General features: G+C 55.3%; 1 protein-coding gene across 1 annotated transcript in view; it reads right to left on the bottom strand.

Moving 5' to 3' along the window:
• Positions 1-2439: 2439 nt before the first annotated feature.
• The window catches only part of P2RX3 (purinergic receptor P2X 3), a 27459-nt gene continuing 9869 nt past the window's right edge, over positions 2440-20029 (bottom strand). Inside the window, exons 2-12 of the mRNA XM_006756324.2 lie at positions 19769-19904; positions 19332-19403; positions 19048-19111; positions 18375-18468; positions 18013-18090; positions 17442-17583; positions 16828-16964; positions 4705-4798; positions 4387-4452; positions 3945-4022; positions 2440-3505 (exon numbers count right to left, since the gene is read on the bottom strand). Coding sequence (XP_006756387.1) covers positions 3392-3505; positions 3945-4022; positions 4387-4452; positions 4705-4798; positions 16828-16964; positions 17442-17583; positions 18013-18090; positions 18375-18468; positions 19048-19111; positions 19332-19403; positions 19769-19904 — 1075 coding nt within the window. The 3' untranslated portion in view covers positions 2440-3391. The remainder of the gene's footprint in view (positions 3506-3944; positions 4023-4386; positions 4453-4704; positions 4799-16827; positions 16965-17441; positions 17584-18012; positions 18091-18374; positions 18469-19047; positions 19112-19331; positions 19404-19768; positions 19905-20029) is intronic.

Genomic DNA, 20029 nt, shown 5'->3' with positions numbered 1-20029 from the left:
CTGCCTGATCACCCCTAACTGCTCCCCTACAGGCCTGATTGGCCCTAACTGCTCCCCTGCTGGCTTGATCGTCCCTAACTGCTTCTGCCTTGCCCTGCACCCAGGGCCCAGGATTCCCTCCTCTGGCCGGTTGCAGGCACCTGGGACCTGGGCTTCCCTCCCTCTGGCCAGCTGCAGGCACCCAGGACTTGGGCCAGCTTTGCCCAGGCTGGCCACAGCTGCAGGGGACTGCGGGGCGGGTGGCTTGTCCCTCTCCCGGGCCGCAGCCTGGCTGGTCCCCATTCCTCTCTCCCCAGTGTTGAGTGTCTGAGCAGTGCCTGCATGAGGGTGCGAGGGCGTGAGGGTGTGATGACCATTTGCATTAGCTCTTTATTATATAGGATGGTTTGTTATTGGGCCTCAACTTCAACCATTATATATTCATTCCTTTGGCTGTTTAAGGCCTTTCAGTGTTGAATAGCTTTTGATTAAAAAGCAAATACTCTTAGGAGAAGAAACTCCTGAGTATGTTATTTATTAATACCTCTGGGAGATTGACTGGTAATTTGCTGAGAACAAGGTTTTGTGAGAAGCAGCACAGAAGGGAAGGACACAGGGAACTGTCAGTGGGCATGGGGGTGGGGGGTGAGCCTAGTTGTGGAGAAGAAGAGCCATTGAAAAGGAGATGAAGCAGGGAGTGCTGCACTCACTATTTTCTCTTCATGGGGACCCAGGAAGACTACTTCCTGGGATTCCTTGTAGTATCGTTGGGCTCCTCAACATGCAACTGAGTCTGGCCAGTGCCATGTGGTTGGAAGTGATGCAAGCAACTTCCAGGACTGGCCTTTAATGAGCCCTACAACTCACCCATTCTCACTTTGCTTGCTATGTGCCTCCGATGGTATACTCCCCGATGGAGGGGGCTGCCTGGTTGACTTCGTCATGTTAAACCTTGAGATTTTGCAGTTTATTTGTTACTGTGGCAAAACTTGGTTTAGCCTGAGACTTAGAGGAAAGAAGGTGTCGACAAATTTCCTAACTTTTCCCCAGGCAAGATGTAGCACAGAAGTCAAGATCCCAGGCTCTGGAGTCCTGAAGTCCCACTTGCCCCATTTCAGTTTCTTAACCTTACTCAGCCTTCGCTTCTTCATCTGTAAAATGAGGGTTGAATTAGACAAACCCTCTAACGTATGTAGCCCATTGCTTGGCCATGGCAAGTTGTCACTAAATGTTAGCTTTTATGCTGAGTAATTAAAGAAGCAATGTAGAGTTAGGAATGAGCATGGGTCCCAGTTCCAATTTCCATATATTGTTTCTTTTTCTATATCACAGGATCAATAACTGAACACAGCAGCCTCACCAGGGTTGGTGTGTGATTGTGTTGGTGATTGTGCTGAGGACACCATGAGGCAGCAGAGAAGAGTTTGCTGTTGTTGTTACTCCTGATACACCCCTAAGTCCAGCACACAGAGTGGTCACTTAGCTCAGCTGTGGGGAGGACAAGGTCAGGCTCACACTCATGAGTTTACACATTTGCTGGCAGGCTCAGGACCAACCAGCCTGGAGGAAAGGGAGGGTTTTGGGGAAAGGGTTCCCCCAGGTATAGCTGCCTAGACCTCCTCCTCAGAGAACATTCCTGTGGCCCCAGCCTCCTGAGAACTGGGTGCACGGGGGTGGGAAGGCAGGGTGCCTGTGGGCCTCTGGGTGGAGAACATGGTGCTGCCTTCCACTGAGGTCTGCTGGCCAGATCTCCAGACACTGCCGATTCCCAAGGCTGCCCCTGGGGAGGTGTCATTCCACCTTCCTGAGGATGGGGCTGGGATGAGGCAGAGTGGGGGGAGGGGGAAGGGACCTCATGTGGGGGAATCTTACCCCTTCGCCCCCTGGGGTGGGGGGTCATCTGGGTGGGGCTTTTGCAAGTGCCCATGGCTTGATCCTCCCAAACTACTCCCAAAGATGCCTCTTCCGCACATCTCCCCTGTCCCCTGCACCACTGAGGAGGGGCTGGCCCTCCATCTACAGTTCAGCGCCTTTCTGCTCAGCCCTCAAGGTCATGCCCACACTCCAGCTCCTCCAGAGGTGGTCTGCCTGGAAGCTGGTGGAATATACTTCAGGGCTGCTCACTTGTACAAGCCCCTTCTAATACCCAATTTTGTATTATTTTTTTTAAAGATGCCCTAAGATGTATATGCTTCAGGCTTCATAAAACCGAGATCTGTCCCGAGCTCTGCCTGGGAGGGGAAGTGGAGGCAGGGTGCACCTGGCGCCCTCTCACAGCCCTGCCAGCGCCCTGTCCTTCCTCCTTCCCTGAGTGCCAGGGCACTAACCACCAGACAGTCAAACCACGAGACAGTCATTTTGCGTCTCCCGCCTCAGTTCGCTGTCGGTAAATAGGAGAGTCAGACGAGATGGTTTCTAAGACCCTTTAGTTTCTGGCATTAGGAGACTGACCACCTTATCAGGACCCTGTGGGGGCAGGCCTGGCTGACCAGCTGCTCGCAGGGAACTGGGGCTCACTGGGGTCTTTTCACCAGCATTTTCAAGGAGGACGGCTGACCTCCCGGAGCAGGGCCTCAGGTCCAGGAATCCCTTCCCACCGGGGTGGCCAAATCCGGCTCCTGCAGTGAGGGGTCCAGATGTGTGTGGGTACGTCTAGGGTCCCGGAGAGAGAACAAGAATGGCCCTGGTGTGGGGACAGAGCTGTGGGGTGAGGTAAGGAAAATTCACCGACAGTCACGCCTCCTGTTTCCTTCTCATTTGGGGACCCACCTGAGTCAGAGAAAGAGAACTCACACCAGTCTCACTGGTCTCCCCTCAAATAGGGCCCAAGTTCCTGGGGCCAGCCTGGGGCTTACTTTTTATTAAGCTGAACCTAACCTTGGTCAGGGTGGAGGAGGCTGAAGCAGCAGGGGACGCCCGTGGGAGTGCCCTTCCTCTTGTGAGGTGTGGGCAATGGAGACCTGGGTTCAAATCCCAGCTCTCTTGCTGCCTGGCTGTGTAATCTTGGGCAAAGGATTCAGTCTCTCTGAGCCTCAGTTTATCTTCTAAACGGGGAACCTAATATCTACGTCATGGGATTATTCTAAGGATTAAATAAGATAGTGTGTGTGAAGTGCCGGGCACTTGGCAGGCACTCATTATTACTATTATTCTCTCTATTCTTTGGAAAGGGGAAGACTCAGGTGCTGCTGCCCCAGGGGTCCTGGCAAGCAGACAGGGGCCAGGCAAGGGGTGAAGGTGAGAGTGAAGTCTCAGTAGGGGGCACTGGGAGACCCAGTCACCTTCCAGCTGTGGCCTCATGGGATGAGCAGCAGAAAGGAGAGCCCTCCCTCTCCCATCCTTCTTGCCCGGTGGGGTCCTCTGTTGGGAGGCCTGGAGCCCAGCAGTGAGTGTGAGGCCCTGGGGGGAGGCCCTAGTGGCCGATGGAGAAGGCCCCTGAATCAGTGGACTGCTTCTCCTCCGGGGTCTGGTCGCTGGGGAACACTGGGTTGGCCGAGGCAGCGACCTTCAGCGTCGTCTCGTTCACCTGCAGGCAGAAGGCTGGCATGAGGGTGCTCTGACTATGGGCAAGGACCCCACTGGACAGACTCAGCAGTCGGGGCACGCCGCCTGGTCTTTGGGGAGCTACAGTGCGTCTGTGTGATACCAGGACTCCATCCATGCATCTCAAGGGCAGACAGAACCCAGAGCCAGCCCATAGCAGGATTTCCCTGCCCCAGAAATGGAGAGGGGACGATGAGCAGCTGGGGCGGCAACAGCGACCACCCACAGAGCCTCCATGGTTCTCACAGAGCCCACTCTCAGCCAAACACCCTCAGGTCTGGACCCCTAGTATGCACTGAGGCCCAATGAACTTCCCTTCAGAAGCCCCTTCAGAAGCCCCTGAAAGGTGAGCTGCTGAGAGTCCCTGGGGCCCAGTGGCCCCCCCATGCCCTGTCTCGCTACTTCTCCTGGACCCCACTCACCTCCTCAAACTTCTTGGCTTTGTATTGGTCGGCCCCCTTGAGGAAGTTGAGCAGGATGATGTCACAGAGGACAGTCCCCTGGGGGAGGAAAGGAGGGCAGGCCCTGAGCTGCCGGGCCCTGGGCAGCACTGGCCTGGGGGCGGGGCTGTGTCTGCATATCCGCCCCCACCTTCGTGGGGAGGCCCAGGAACTTGTACCAGGCCAGCCTCCTGCAGATGGGAGGCTGCTGAGGAGGCAGGGAGCGCCCTGTGACTACAGGTGACAAAGCAGGGCCCAGCTGAGCAGGGAGGTGGTGCAGGAGACGGAAGCACCTGGCAAGAGGCTGGGCTTTTCAGTCTAGGCTGAAGCAGGGCTTACCTGGCTTCAGTTCCCTGTCCACACCTGCCAGCAGGGGCCTCACCCTGACCGGCCACCAGTCAGAGCCTGGTGGGGCTGAACTCACCACTCCCACGGAGGTGAAGGCTGCCACGGAGCTGATGATGGTGGGGATGATGTTGAACTTGCCTGCCTGTGTGCACAAAGACCAAAGCGAGTGGGCGGAGTCCAGCAGGGCAGGGGTGAGGCCAGAGAGACCTTGGAGCAGCAGGCCCCACCCCTTCATGGTGCAGGTATGGAGACAGGAGGTGTGAGCAGTTGAGGGTCTCAGAGCTGGTCAGCAGTAGGACCCTGCCCCTCACCCCTGCCCAGGAGCCTTTTCCGGGCCCAGGGTTGGTCTGAATTTCCTCCCCTGTCTAACCACCTGCCCAGCCCAAGGACTCACGTTCCCGTACACCAGCACGTCGAAGCGGATGCCAAAAGCCTTTAGGAGCGTGCGGTACTCGCTGCCATTCTCCAACTTGTAGTACTTGGCAAACCTGGAGGTCAGAGGCAAAGGTGGGTCCCACTGTGGGCTCCTGCCTGAACCTACGGGGTCCTCGGGAGCCTACGACCGTCACTTCCTGCGCAGCCCTTACAGATGGTTTGGTGGGACACCTGCCACGGTCCAACCTGTGTCTGAGTCTCCGCCCCCAGGTTAGCCAACCCCCTTCACAGGCAGCATCTTGGGGTGCTGGTTAAAAAGACAGCTTCTCAGGCCCCACCCTGAACCCAGGAATCAGCATCCCTGTGGGTGGGGCTCAGGACACTTCCTTTTATTTTTATTTTTTAAAATATATTTTATTGATTTTTTACAGAGAGGAAGGGAGAGGGACAGAGAGTTAGAAACATCGATGAGAGAGAGACATCGATCAGCTGCCTCCTGCACACGCCCTACTGGGGATGTGCCCGCAACCCAGGTACATGCCCTTGACCGGAATCGAACCTGGGACCCTTCAGTCCACAGGCCGACACTCTATCCACTGAGCCAAACCGGTGAGGGCAGGACTCTTCCTTTTAAATAACTTCCCTCAATAATTCTGACGTGTGCGAACGTCTGAGCCAGGACTCCATGCTTCCTCAGTTCTATCTGCTTGGGTGGTCCAGGGCCGGCCTTCTCCCCTCTCTGCAGGTTTCTCAGCTGGACTGGGTTCGAAGCCAGGCTCTGCCACTTACCGACTTCCTAATCCTAAGACACAAAGGCTTGGAGGAGAGGGGCTGGACCGTCTTCATGAACAGGATCAATTAGGGTCTGGGGGTGGCGGCAGAGAGCGTCACAGACCAACTACATGGCCTGAATTCAAGTTGCACCAGCAGGAGAAGGGGATGGACCCCAGAGAGGAAGTCGTTTCTAGAAAGATGAGGAGGTCCAAGAGCATGATTCTCCAAGGAGGCCTCGCAGGAGATTTTAAGGAAGTTTGCAAAAGCAGCATCAGGACCGGACGGAAGACTGTGGGAAGCCCTCACTGACTTTCAGGTTGGCCTGAGCCTAAGTGGGGACCCTCACCACCTCCACATCCGCCATGGACAGAGCACTAAAAGGGTGCAAACCTATGAGCATCTCCTCAATGTCAGGGAGCAGACTCCGGTGACCCATTTTATAGATGAGGAGACTGGTGAGTGGCAACACTGACAGCTCCAAAGGCCCTGCTCTTTTATTTTTAATTTTTATTGATTTCAGAGAGGAAGGGAGAGAAAAAAAAGAAGCATCAGTGATGAGAGCCTGCAACCTGGGCATGTACCCTGATGGGGAATCAAACCGTGACCTCCTGGTTCATAGGCCAACACGCAACCATTGAGCCACACTGGCTGGGCAAAGGCCCTGCTCGTAACCTGAACCATCCTGTCTCTGACGCCCAGGGGCGGCCTTGGTGCCAGACCTCAGAGTCCTTCTGCGCTCTGTGCCCTGCCTCCCTCCGCTGGAGAATCCAGGCCTGGACGAAGATCACGTGTGGGGAAGAGACCCCGCTGTCTGGGCTGTGGCAGTGGAAGCCCGTGGGCACTGGGCAGGGGTGGGAGGGCGAGTGGCTGAGATCTGGGGCAGGGCGGAGGCCGGGACTGCGTCCTGTCCCGAGGTCTGCGTTCCTGGCCATAGGCTGCAGCCATGAAAGATGCTCCGCCATCGCCTGGGAGAGCAGAAAGCCGGCATCCTGGGCGCTGCCTCTCCAAGCGAGGGCTGGCTAAATTTATCTTGGGAAGGAATGTGGAGGGAACAGGGAGAAGAACCGAAGCGGACTTGGCTTTTCTCCAGCACCTGCCTTCCAAGAGGCAGTGCGCATGATAAGATCATTATCTCATCCACCACCCACCCTCCGAGGAGGCTTGGCAGGGCCGCTCTCTTCTGGGGCGGGAGGGAGGGAGAGCGAACCTCGAGCCGGGAAGGAGGGAGGGGACCAGCCGGAGGCAGGGGCGAAGCGGACTTGGCTTTTCTCCAGCACCTGCCTTCCAAGAGGCAGTGCGCATGATAAGATCATTATCTCATCCACCACCCACCCTCCGAGGAGGCTTGGCAGGGCCGCTCTCTTCTGGGGCGGGAGGGAGGGAGAGCGAACCTCGAGCCGGGAAGGAGGGAGGGGACCAGCCGCAGAGAGAGGGCCCAGGAGTCCTGACTTCTGCACTCCAGAGCGGCCAGTGCGGGTCACAGAATGTGGCCCGACCGTGGGGCAGAGACTGGGCCATCACAGGGCTGGGATACCTTCCCTCTTGGCATGCGGCTGGGCCACGTGTTCTAGCCCCTCGCATCTAGCTGGGGCCCCACCTCAGAGAGTTCTTGCCAAAGAATGTGAAGGGAGGTGCGGTATGTAACCTCTGGGCCCACAGGTGTCAAAGCAAACCCTCCTCATCCTCCCTTTCCTCATGGCTAGTTGCTCAAGAGCCAGGGGAGAAGTCAGGGTGTAGGGGCGACTGAGTCAATAGGTGGCAGGAGCCCAGACCCCTGAAGGCTCCTGAGCGCTCCGCCCCCACTGGTCCCTGGTGTACTGTGCCAGCAGCACATACCAGCCACTGAGATGGGTTGTTTGTTACCGCGATGAGCAATATTTAACCACATGCAAACTCCTTTGATTTTATAGCCAGGAAGCCTGAGTTAGAGGATGAGTTAAAACTGGGGAGTCATTCAAGATAGAGAGAATTCCATGATGCTACAGTCCTATGAGGCTAAGAAAGTCCTAGGAGGTCTGGTGCGGCCCCACGGTGTCTTGAACTAGCTTTTGACTCCACGCAAGTCACTCAACCTCCTGAGCTTTTTCTCTCAACTGAGAAGTGAGAGTGAGGAAGGCCAGATGAGACAGTGTCCAGAGAGAGTAATTAAAGCAAGATCTAGTCAGTGCTTAAAGCAGGTCCTAAGATCAAGATAAAGTGGACTCGTAACATCTACCATTTCCTTAACTATCACACCTCCTGCCTCCCGGCGATAACAGTGTTAGCAACAATAACAGACAACGTATATATCGATTGGGTGCTTACTATGTGCCTGGCATTGTGCTATGTGCTCAATGCCAAGTAACTAACTCATTTAATACTCATAGCAACACCAAGGAACTTAGTGCCGTTTCGATTCCCATTTACAGAGGAGTCACCAGGGTCAGAGAGGTTAAGCAACTTGTCTAAGGTCACAACAGCAATAGTCAAGTGAGCGAAGCTGGGATTCGAACTCAGGAGGTCCTGTTCAACCGCCCAGACTCTTAGCCTGCATTTCAGACGGTTCTTTTTGATGCCCGATTTCTGTCCAGTCCTGGCTCATTTCTTTTTGTTCTCTAGCTGAAGGCTCCCTTTTGCACCTGCAGGGTGGGGCTCTCCACCCAGAATCCCTGGCTGGGAGTAGAACAGGAAGGAAGGAGAGCCATGACGTGTCAGAAGGAGGACCCTCAACGCCTCATCTGAAAAGGCGAAAGGCTGAGCTACACCTGCCCGGGCCCAGATTTCTCCTAAATCCTCTGATTCCTATTCCTACCTCTCCAGCTTTGGTTTTCTTGATTGAGAGATGGGGTCAGTGAGAAGGAACCACCACCGTTCCACACCTTGGTTTGGAATACAGGGCCCCTCCCAACATGGCCCAGTCCACTCCCCTAGCCTCCTCTGCAGAACGCCCTGCCCTGCCCCTCCAGTGCCAGCCACACGACCTGCCTTCCTCTATCTCCTGCACCCGCTTCCTAGACACAGACTTCTGGGCCTCTGCCTATGCTGTTCCCCTCCTCCCCTCTTCCCCCTTGCAAACTCCTATTCATCCATCAGGGTCCTGCTCAGTGACTTCTGATTCTTTCAAGATTTAAACAAATACTTTGAGCACAGCCACTGTATGCCAGGCACTGTGCCAGGCACTGCTGATACACCGGCAAGCTCTGCTCTCATGAGAGGGAGAGAAATATTAATCGCACCATCCATGAGTAGCTCAAATTAGACTTCAGGGCTGGGAAGGAGAGGAGCACCTTTCTCAGAGCACAGCCCAGGAAGGCATTTGACCTCAGCTGGTGGGTCAGGGAAGCCTTCATGTGAAATAACTCTAAAGCTGAGGCTTGAGGGTGGAGAGTTAAAGGTAAGAAACTCAGGCCCTCTCAGGGGAAGGCACCGTGAAAAGGGGAAGCAGGAAGTGCACTGGTCTGGGAGGATGGAGATGCGTGGAAGAGGAAGTGTCTGGTGGTGTGTCTCTTCCCAATTCCATGTGCAGTGATTTCACACTTGCAGCTTGAAACTGTCCACAGCGGAATATTTACACCACAGAAATCGGCAAACACACTACAGAGCAAAATGCTTTCTTCCTTTCTCCAGAGAGCCGGTTTCTGGTTTCTGGTTTCCCAGCACCGAGGCTGTGAAATGCCTCTGGGCTACCTTTCCCGTCTGGGAGGGTGTGAGGATCCGGGCCTCTCCTATGGTCCCTGCCACACCAGACTGCAGGTGGTAATTTGGACTTTTGACTCCGAGCCAGCTCCCAGGGCCCCTCTTTGCCCAAGGGCCCAGCGCAGGGAATGCTTGCTGGAGGAATAAATGTTTTCAGAGGTTCCGGACACCTCCCAGATCGGCCTCTGGGTTTCCTCCCCCTGCCTCTGGCTGCCCCAAATTCTCCCTGCTCTTCAGGTGGAACTAGTCTACAGGAGCGAACCAACAGGCTGTTCTCTCCCTAATAGAAAACATCTGGATCCGGCAGCTGGCTGCATGGGAAAGTAGGTGCCACTGGTTCCCGCCATGGGGAACCAGCCTCGTGGAGAGGGACTGGGGAAAACGCAGGGACCGCTGTATGTGGAGCCCTTACTCCTGCTAAGCGGCTAGAGGCTTCCACACCCATCGTTTCATTTGGGCCCCAACAACTCAGTGGGGGAGCTGGTGGCTTACGGCTTTGAAATGAAGCAGCCTGGCCTTGGATCCAGGTTTTGCCACTGAACTCCTCTACATAACCTGGGGCAAATCACTTCACCTCTGCTTCTCAGTTCCCCCAAATGTGAAAGGGAGAAAGAAGATGGCACTAGCTGAAGGGTGGTTCAGTGTGGCTGGGGGAGGGCGGAGCTGGGGGGCTCCGAGCTTTCAGTACATTATCTAGTGGTCAGCAGGCAACAGTCAGACTTTCCAGGCCTGAGAGAAGCACAGCAGGGATCAGAACTCAGGCCCCTGGAATCCTAAGCCCCTGCCCACCCCCTGCTGCTTCCTGCATTGCCTGATTACCTCCAGCGACAGGGAACTCACTACCTGGATGAGCAGCCCACTTTCAGCTTTGGGTAGTTCCCACCGTCAGAAGCGCTTCCCCACGCTGAGCTGACATTTGCAGCAGGCGGCAGCCCTACACGTTTGCTGAATGGAGAAGGGTTTTTATCACGATGTACAAATCCCTCGGAAGCTCTCAGACATCTGTTTAGGAACGATCCCATAGAGTGGTGGCAATTGCTTCCCAAAGCAGGGACACGTAACTGTTACAGCAGCAGGGAAAACAGCAACACGCTTGGAGGATCCGGGTTGGACTTGCGAGGGAAAACTTGGGCCTGGAATTTGGGTTTCTAAGCGAAGGAGGTGGTGTTCTCAGCAAAGCTTTTTGCCTGGTGGGGAATCATTCTGCCAGCCGAAATATACTTTTACAGTTGATTTTCTACTGATGGGAAAATATCTCCTTGGCAGGCTCATTGCATGGGGGTTGGGCAGCATCCCTGAGCAAGCTGGGACTCCTCCTGGTAGAGAAGGGACCAAGCCATATTTATTTACTCATATTCTAAGACCCTAATCAACCTCAAAGACAGGCATTCTGAAAATGGCTTATTGTCGATCCTTTTTTAAAAAACACGTATTATCATTCATAAGGCAGGGAAAGGTCAATGGAAGCAGGGCTGGAAGATGTACCTGAGAGCCAGGTTACTAGCTGTCTACTCCAGTGAGTAATCTTTTTGGCCTCAGTTTCCTCATCTGTAAAATGGGGGCAACCACACCGTCCTAGCAGGATATTTGTAGTTGTGACCCAGGCCCTGGACCCTGACCTCCTGGATTTGGATTCCGGCTCCAGCATTATTTGCTGTGTGGCCTTGGGCACATACATAAAGCCTCTGAGCTTCCGATTTCCAGCTATGAAATTCTCCCTCTTCACTCGATTAATAATCCACCAAGAGCACTTGCTAAGTCCTGGGCTCACTGATAAGCACTCAGGGAGTGTTAGCCAATATTTTCTGCCAATAATGTTGGTCCTTGTGAGGACTCAACAACCATCCTATATAATAAAGAGGTAAAATGCAAATTAACCCTCACACCCTCACAAGATGGCTGCCTATGACCAGGCCAGCAGGGGGGTTAGTGAGGGACAACCAAACGACTGAATAGCAGGCTGTGTGGGGCGATCAGGGTGGCAGGGGGAGCAGTTGGGGGCAACCAGGCTGGCAGGGGGCGGGCAGTAAGGGGTGACCAGGCTGGTGGGGGGGGGCAGTTGGAAGCGACCAGGCCAGCAGCAGGGGGCACTTAGGGGTGACCAGGCTGGCAGGGGGGCACTTAGGGGCAATCATGCTGTCACGCAGGGGCAGTGAAAGGCAACCAGGTAGGCAGGCAGGTGAGCAATTAGGAACCAGAGGTCCAGGATTGTGAGAGGGATGTCTGACTGCCGGTTTAGGCCCGATCCCGGCAGTTGTACATCCCCCAAGGGGTCCCAGATTGGAGAGGGTGCAGGCTGGGCTGAGGGGACAACCCCCCGTCCCCCCGCATGACTTTCATGCTCTGGGCCTCTAGTAAAGGTATAAAGGGCTGTATAAATTCAGGCTCATGCTAATTGCCCCCCCCCACCCCCACCCCACGGTACCCTAAAGGAAGCAAAGAGGAAAACAGATCATGGAGAATTGACGCAAACGTGCCTCAGGCAAGAGGGCCTTCGGGTGTTTCTGTGGTGATGAGGGAGGTGTCTGCTCTAAGGCATCTCCATGGCTCCCGGGAGGAGAAAAGCCCAGATCGAGGATATGCTTCGATCCAGTCTCTGTGGATTGGCCTAAGACCTCGCAGATCGACACGTTTCCGCGTGGAAGCCGCTCAGCTGCCAAATCTCAGCTTCGTGAAAGCTGCTGCGGGTACATTTCCAACATGGAACACTCACCACAAGCTCCGCCAGCACGAGGCGCGGCGAGCAGCTGAGCGCTAGCAGACACCAGGGGTGGGGAGCCAAGACGGCGGCGCCTTTTAGGAGCAACGCTGTCCCAGGGACCCTCAGGAGCACCAGGGGTCCGACACTGCTGAGCGCACCGTGTTGCTTCTCTCTCCTCCTCCCAGCAGTCAGCACCGGGTTTATGTGGTGCTCGAGCTGCCTCTTTTTTTTCTTTGCTAGTGATATGATGGCGGGAGGTTTGCTAGAAGCAACGGCTATAGGACAGGTTCCTGGGTCTGAGCCCTGATGAACCTCTTAATTAGGCTCTGCAGTCTTGGGCAAGTTTCCAAATCTCTCTCTGCCAACGGAGGGGTGTGGGCGGGGTGGGCGATAAAGCTATCAATCCTGTCAAAAATAGGTGTGAAAGGGCGCGAGGGGCCCTTAACCTGAGGTCCAGGGAGAGGCTTTCAGAGGTCTTCAAAGTCTCGGAATTCTATGCCACGTAAAGAAACATTAAATAAATATGCAGAGGAGGAAACGGACCACACTGTGTGGGATGCTGATTTCCTGCAAGGGAGCAGCCAGCAGTGCAGCCAGTTTCCAGGCCATTACTGTATCTGCCCATTTGTCTTAGGGTTCTCACTCTGAGGGTGCATTTACATCCTATTTGTAGAAATAAAGCATCCTTTAACCAAAGAAAGTGCCTGCAACGTTGCTCAAGGCTATGCATACATGACTTTTCCTTGGACAATCAATGATGAGTGCCGCTTTCCTCAGGGGTGTAACAGAGTTAGCTTTCCTCAGGGGTGTAACAGAGTTAGCGACCTCCAAATGTTAACAAACGGCTGTGAGGCTGTGATTTCACGCAGGAAAGTTGGTAGGCCTGGTACCGGACACCAGTGCTCCTCCCTCCCCTCCCCACCCTGCCCTAGGCTGCCTGGCTTCTAGCTGCTGAGGGGGCGTGGCTGAGTCATAGTTCTCAGGCTGTGGTGTCCTGTCTCTGTCTCCGGGTTCCAGGAATGGCTTCCTGCCCTCGCCCCTTCAGACCGGGCCCCAGGCACCGCAGGATCCTTTGTGGTGTCCCTGCACCCTCCCAGCAGCACTCCCTGTATTAAACTCTCCTCAAATTACCCAATTTGCATGTGCCATCTGTTTCCTGCTGGGACCCTGACTGATACAGTATTTTTAATTTGTCTTTGTACCATCTCTGCCTATACACTCACACCCACACACATCTATTCACTGACACACTCAGGCACGCGCACACACGCACGCACGCATTCAGTCACTCACAGACACATACCCACACTCACACTCACTCACCCACAGACTCTCACCCTCACTCCCAAACTCACACGCAATACTCACACACGGCAGTGCCCGCGCCCGTGGGAGTGGAGTGCTCTGGTAAACTGAGGGCCCCCTCTGTGTGGCAGGAACTGACCCCTGCAGGAAGACTAACACTGGGGTGCCTGTCACCCTCGTACCATTGAACTGGTGACTCTGGCCAGTTCTTATTTTCAAAAATGCTGCCCTTTACCCACTGCTAAGCCAGACGAACGCACCAACTGCACACTCTCAAGGTACTTGGAAAGAGGCTTCTTAAAAATACCAAGTTAAAAAAAAAAACCACACCCACAAATAAGCTAAAGCAGCCCCTGGAGTCTTTAGCCATGCAGAATAGACTTCGGAGTAAAATAAAATCTTTCCAGCAAATTTTAGGGCGGTAGGGACAGACGGAAACCTTCAGATCACATAAACGAAGGTAAGCTTCGATGGACAGCGCCAGGTACTTTGGGTGGGGGTTGAAGGGAGACACATTTTGGCTCAATACAAGGTCATCTTGACAAGAATGGGAGGCCATCCGATGACGGACAGGCCATCTTGTGAAGTGGTCCCTTGTCTAGGGCTGCTTTGCAGAGAGACGGATGTAGGCACTGGGAGCAAATGGCTTCTCAGGCTACTCTAAGATGCACCCGTGACCTTGGGCACATCACTGCCCCTTTGAAGTTTCTACTTCCTCATCTGTAGAATGACCGCCTCTCCGTCTAGATGTCTCCTAGGGGTTCTCAACAGCTAGAACTTCTCTAAATCTCGGATTCTGCAGGCGGAGAGCCTCCAAAAATGGGGGTGGGGTTTGGAAAGGAGCCGCAGAAGTAATTAGTGATGGAAATGCAAGTCTCTAGCTGCCTCTGGATGTCTGAGTTTGCATATTAAACAAGGCTGGATCTTGGCTGAAGGATTCCATTCCCTCCAGAGCAAAAGGCAACAAACTGTAGGACAGGATGGCAAGACGCTGACAAAAACCTGGCCCCTGTCAGAGAGGCAGAGGAATTTGTTTGGGAGACAAAAGGCCAGGCTGTGTCCTGTGGCCGCCCCCCAGAAGCTAGTCACTCGCCCACGAGCACATAGGCGTACGTTTCTGAGGATTGACACATGCCCATGTCCCTAGCCTTCCTGGTTGGGGTGGACATCATTCAAGAAAATATGTCTGCATGCAGGCTCCCACGCTTACTGGCTCTGTGACATTGGGAAACATAGTTAAGTCTGCACGCCTCACTTTTCTCTCCTATGAAGAGGGGGGATTGTAGCGCCTCCCTGTGGAGAGTGGGGATGGGGAACAACGAACCAAAGGGCACAGACACTTTGCACACGGTGCCCAGTATCGTGCCTACCTACAGGGAGCTTGTGGGATTCTCAGGAGCAGCATACTTTGTACCCATCCCAGGAACTGCCCTGTGCCCATGCTGATCCTGGCTGTGGCCCTTTTCCTCCCTCTCAGGATTCAGAAAGGAGGCCCTATGTGGGCTCCTAGCTTAGCCTTGGGTGTCCATGTAGCTCGAAGACAGCATGAAGGTGAGTGGGTAGACACCCAAGGGAGTGACTTCAGGGAGCTTGGGCAGAGCCCTCTGATCGCTAAGGCCATCAGATACTCCCCACACCAGCGCTATTCCTCTGGGAAGTCTTTTAAACCACAGGATCAAATTGGGCAGCTTCACCCCCTCATATTCTGGCTGGAGGTCTTGGTGTGGAGGTCACACCCCTCAGACGATTCCCCTAGGCCCCCAGGGATTTATATTCTCAGGATCCTTAGAGATCTCTGACCTGTCTCTCCAAAGACAAGCTTACGTAGGACCCGTCTGCCTCCCGTCCTGCTGTGCCTAGGAGAGGTGTGTGTGCATTCGTGAGTGTGTGAGTGTGTGTGTGTGTGTGTGTGTGTGTGTGTGTGTGTGTGTCTGTGTACCATGGCACACTACATTGGAGACAACGAACTCCAAACCAATTCTTTAAATGAAAGACATTGACCTAAAGCTGTGTGACACCACTAGCTGGGGTCTTCCCAATAGTTATTCCCTTCCTAAGCTTTCCTGCCAAATAAGTTATTTGCAGGATTGAAGAATTCCCAGTGGCCAGGGGGAAGTTACGAAGATGAAAAGTTGCAGTTTAGATCATGAGAATTTTATTAATATGTTTCTATTTTAAGCTATCATATGAAATCCTTTGTATTGATTTCAGTGTGATGTACCCGACTGAATAAATATGCCAATTTCTGCGAGGGAGCCAAACAGTATTTTTAAACTACTTTAAAATATGTGTTGTTTCCTATGATTTTTTAAAGTTGGGAGTTGATTATGAAAGCACTTTCAATTTTTTTTTTTTAAAAAACATTCTTCTTTCCAGAGATTACACATGCATATGTTAAACGATTAGAGATAAAGCTTAATGGAATGGATAATTACCTTTTCAGGCTACAGATAAAGGTAAAAAAAAAAAAGGTGAAATGATTTTTTTTGGCTTATGTATGTCATTATATTGTGAAATACCACTATAACAAAGGAGATTTGAGTAGCAATTCCTTGAACATATAGATGTGGTATGTTCTTATAGGGATTTTCCCCTGATCACTGCCTACTTAGCTAATTAGCCTGTTCGGTGTATAACACAGAGTCCTGAGGGCCCTGCCAGAAACGTCAGGATCTTCAAAAATTAAGGGAAAAACAGAACAGAGAGCTAAAGCTTTTCAGACACTGGCTGATCGGATCCTGGAGATAATGATACCATTGCCCTTTCACGGATGGGAAAGGAGGGGGAGGGGGAGAAGGTCAAGGGCTTGCTTAAGGGTTTTCAGCTGGTTCCCAGGAGCTTCTCCCGGGTTCTTCTCATTCCCTGTCTGCAAAGTGGGAGGGGGGCCTCTTGTGTCTCCAGGCCTTTGGGGATATCAATGAGATGCTACTAGAGACTGGCCTGAGTTCCTGTTCGAAAGGCCCTGAAGAACGGAAGCCCACTGTAACTGCTACTTGTGGCTCCAGTGACATTTCCTGCTTCTGGACAGAAATATAGAATTCCCATCTTGGAAGATGATACCAGCTGTTGCCCTTGCTCTGCGGAGCGAGAACCCTTAGGAAACGTAGGCGCAGAAGAAGGGATGGGCTGCCCGGGCGTGGCCTCGCACCTTCCGGCCTCAGAGCCAGAGCGGAAAAACAAACTCAGCATCACAGAGCCCAGCACTCAGGAGACCCTGCCATCTGGCCTCACTGCTCACCGCCGGCCGAATCCTGCCTGCGGCGGAGCCATGATCTCCCGGAGGGCCTGGCTGTCTCCGACAGCTGCCCGTTGGAAAGTCCTGCCTCATTTTGAACAGAAACCTGATGGGGGAACATGGGCCCTTTTCCTGCCAATACGCGTTGTTTCTTCAGATGCAGTTTGTTTGTTTTTTAACATATTTCACCGATTTTTTTTTTTTTTTTTACAGAGAGGAAGGGAGAGGAATAGGGAGTTAGAAACATCAATGAGAGAGAAACATCGATCAGCTGCCCCCTGCACACCCCCCACTGGGGATGTGCCCGCAACCAAGGTACATGCCCTTGACTGGAATCGAACCTGGGACCCTTGAGTCCGCAGGCCAAGGCTCTATCCATTGACCCAAACCGGTGAGGGCCGGATGCAGTTTTTAGAACGCCCTTGCCTCTTGGCCCTGATGCCCCCGATTACCTGAAGTTGTAGCCCGGGGAGACGCTGCTCTTCTCAGAAACGCTGTCCAGCCGGGTGAAGGAGTATTTGGGGATGCACTGCTCCCAGGCCTTGTCCAGGTCGCACACCCAGCCAATCTTAATGCCCAGAACCCCGCCCTGCAGAAAGGGGGCAGGCGTGAGCCTCCCGCAGTCCTCAGGTGCCCCTCATCGGGGTGGGGGTGGGGAGCATCACCAATAGACACGTGAGTGCCCTGCATGCTCAGGTGGAGGGCGCAGGTGGCAAGAAAGAAGAGGGAGGTGTCATTGGTGTTGCTGAGGAGGGAAGTACCGCAGCTCAGGGTGAGCCCGGTGGGGCGGGGGCGGGGGGAGGTGAATCCTGCTTTTGGTGTGGTCAGCCCCTCACCTACAACACGGGAGGAAGTGGCACCGATGCCATGTCCAGAGCCCCAGGCCTCTCTGTGTGCAGGTGATGTGTGAAGACGGGAATGGGAAACGGGCCTTGGGGGGAAGGGTGAGGGGGCAGGACCCCCCAGGACAGGTGGCAGGACTGGGGTGCTTCCACCAGGGTCGCTGCCTCGCCGCTGCTCCGCTGGCCCAGCATCCCCGCCCGCCCGAGGGTCCCCAGGTCCTCACCGTGCTGGCCAGTTTGGCAAAATCCTGCCCCGCGAACTTGACCACATCCCCCACCCGCAGGATGGGGCAGAAGGGGGCCTGGTCAGGGTGGAAGCGGCAGGTCTTCAGGTCGGCGGCAGTCAGATTGGGCAGGAGGTTTCCCCTGGGAAGGGAGGAGGGAAGGAGAGAGGCCAGGCCCAGGGTCAAGGTGGAGACAGGCCTCCCTCCACAAGCTTCTCTCCAGCCTGCCCGAGCCCCCAGGCCCTTCCGCGCGCCCAGGCAGGGGCCTCACCGCTGTCCCTGCATCGTTCTCCTGTCACCCTCTCTCCCATCTCAGGGTCGTGAGTGCTCGTGTCTAAGGTCCCTTTCCCAGGCCGGGGTGGGGGTGGGGGGCTGGCAGAGACACTGGCCCGAGTCCACCTGAGACTCAGTGGTCAGGGCTGGCGGGGAGACCTGGCTGGGAGATGGGGGTCAGGAGCCCCCAGGAGTCCGGGAGACAGTGGGGAGAACCCCGTGGTGACCGGCATCGCCTCCCCTCTGAGAACAGGGTGGGAGCACTGCCTCTGGGCTTCAGGGAGGAGCGAGGACTCACTTCTCAAAGTTGAAGAGGGGGAAACGGATGCTGTTCTTGATGAAAATAGTGAAGTTCTCGGCTTCCATCATGACCGGCCTGTGTGAGCAGAGAAGGAAGGGGGAGGGGAGCAGGGAGCCCCCACCGGGGGCCACCCTCCCTGGTGGACACCGCCCAGCGGGCATGTGGCCCGGGCCTCTCCGGTCTGAGGGTCAGAGGACGGGAGCGGCAGGTGAGCCGAGCTGGGAGGAAGCTGGACACACAGCGGGTGGGTGCCCACAAGACCCCCTGCAAGCTCAGAGGTGCCGGGGGTGGGGGGCCCTCCACAGTGGTCCAGGGGCGCCTGGGTAGGGGCTCTCTTCCCGCTGGGCGCAGGCCCTCACGTTTCCACCGTGTCCACCTCGGCAGGGCACCAGCCCTGGATCTCACAGGTGCGGAGCTCGGAGCTGTAATTCACGCAGCGGCCGGTGAGGATCCCTGGGAGGGTGGGGACAGTGCTGTGTGCCTGTCTGGCCCTTTGCCATGCCCTTCCCCCACTTCACCCCACCCCTCTTCATTGGAGACCCCCCAAAATACACACACACACACACACACAACACACACACACACACACACACACGTAAGAATCCTGCAGGCGGAAAGAAAAAACAGGCAGGACAAGGGAGGTCCCCGGTGGCATGTTGGCCCCGCAGAGCTCTCCCTGACCCTCCCAGCCCTAGGCAAGCCTCGGGAGATGACCTCTCCTCTCACAGGTCCCAGGCCCCCAGCCACAGCAGGCTGCTCCTTGCCTCCGAGGCTCTGCTGACTGTTCTTTCTGCCTAGAATGCCCCCTTTTAAGCCCCTCTGTCCTGCCAAATCCTTCCGTCCCACAGGACCCATCTCAAATGTCCCCGCCTCTAGGAAGCCATTTGGGACCCATCTCTTCCTTCCCCTGGCCCCTCCTTGACATCACTCACCACCTCATGGCACGGTTGTCACCCCCACCCCTGGACTGGGAACTCCTCTGGGGTCCCATACCATTGGGGTTGTGAGGGGGTGGGGAAGGGCTCCACTCACCCCCACTTGGGAAGCGCTCGGGCCCGCACTGGCTGTCTGATACACAGCGGTACTTGTCCTCGCTCTGAGGGGAGACAGGTCCACGGGTGGGTGAAGGGACCCGGGCCCGCCTGGGTGAGCCCCTTGGTGCCCACTGCCTCCCCACAGCCGGGGGCCTCTGGCGGGGGGGAGGTCCTAGGCTGGACCTAGGACCTCTGCTTACACCCACGCCCCTCCCTGCCACCACTCCCCTCCAGCGGCTTCTTCCTTGACCAGCTTCACCCAACCTCCCTCCCCCACCTCACCTCTGGGCAGAACCCTTGCATCTGGTTTTCAGTGACGATCATCTTGGTGATGATGACAAAGACGGAGGTGCCCTTGGGAGAAGAAGGAGAGGAAAATGCAACAGTGCCAGTTCGTGAGGCGGGGACTCTTGTTATCCCCACTCTACAGAGGGGGAAACCGGGGCTCTTGCTGATTGGGCCAAGGTCACAGGTCAATAAAGGCAGACATGGGCTCCAAAACCGGGCTCTTCCAACACCCCCTGGCCCCTCACGCTCCCTCTGTGTGTCCTCCTGGTCACAGGACAGGTTGTGGCAGAACAAGAGGATGCCCAATGCTGACTCAGGAGGGTAACCCCCCTCCTCCAGCCACTGCTCTGGGTCACTGAGGCACAGGGTCTCCTCGCCAACCTGCCCAGGTCTGGGCGTCGACACAGCCACCGGCCGTAGGGGGGCCATACCTGGGGTGGTGTCACATAGTCAGACACATCCATGACTCTGTTGGCGTAGCGTCCAAAGCCCTTCACCTTGGTTACCACGGAGGACTCAATGGATGTGTCCCGCACCTGGTACGCCTTCTCGTGCAAGAAAACCCACCTGGGCAGAGAGCGGGGTGGAGAGCAAGAGAGAAGGGTGTAGGCTCATCAGACAGAGGCTGGAGGGGTCGCCTTTCCGCCGACATGGACCACGGGGAGCCTGGCAGGGGAGGCGTGTGTGTGTGT

Source organism: Myotis davidii, unplaced genomic scaffold (genome assembly GCF_000327345.1).
Source record: "Myotis davidii unplaced genomic scaffold, ASM32734v1 scaffold874, whole genome shotgun sequence".
NCBI classification, from domain to species: Eukaryota; Metazoa; Chordata; class Mammalia; order Chiroptera; family Vespertilionidae; genus Myotis; species Myotis davidii.
This window is presented reverse-complemented; position numbering and strand designations above follow the sequence as displayed.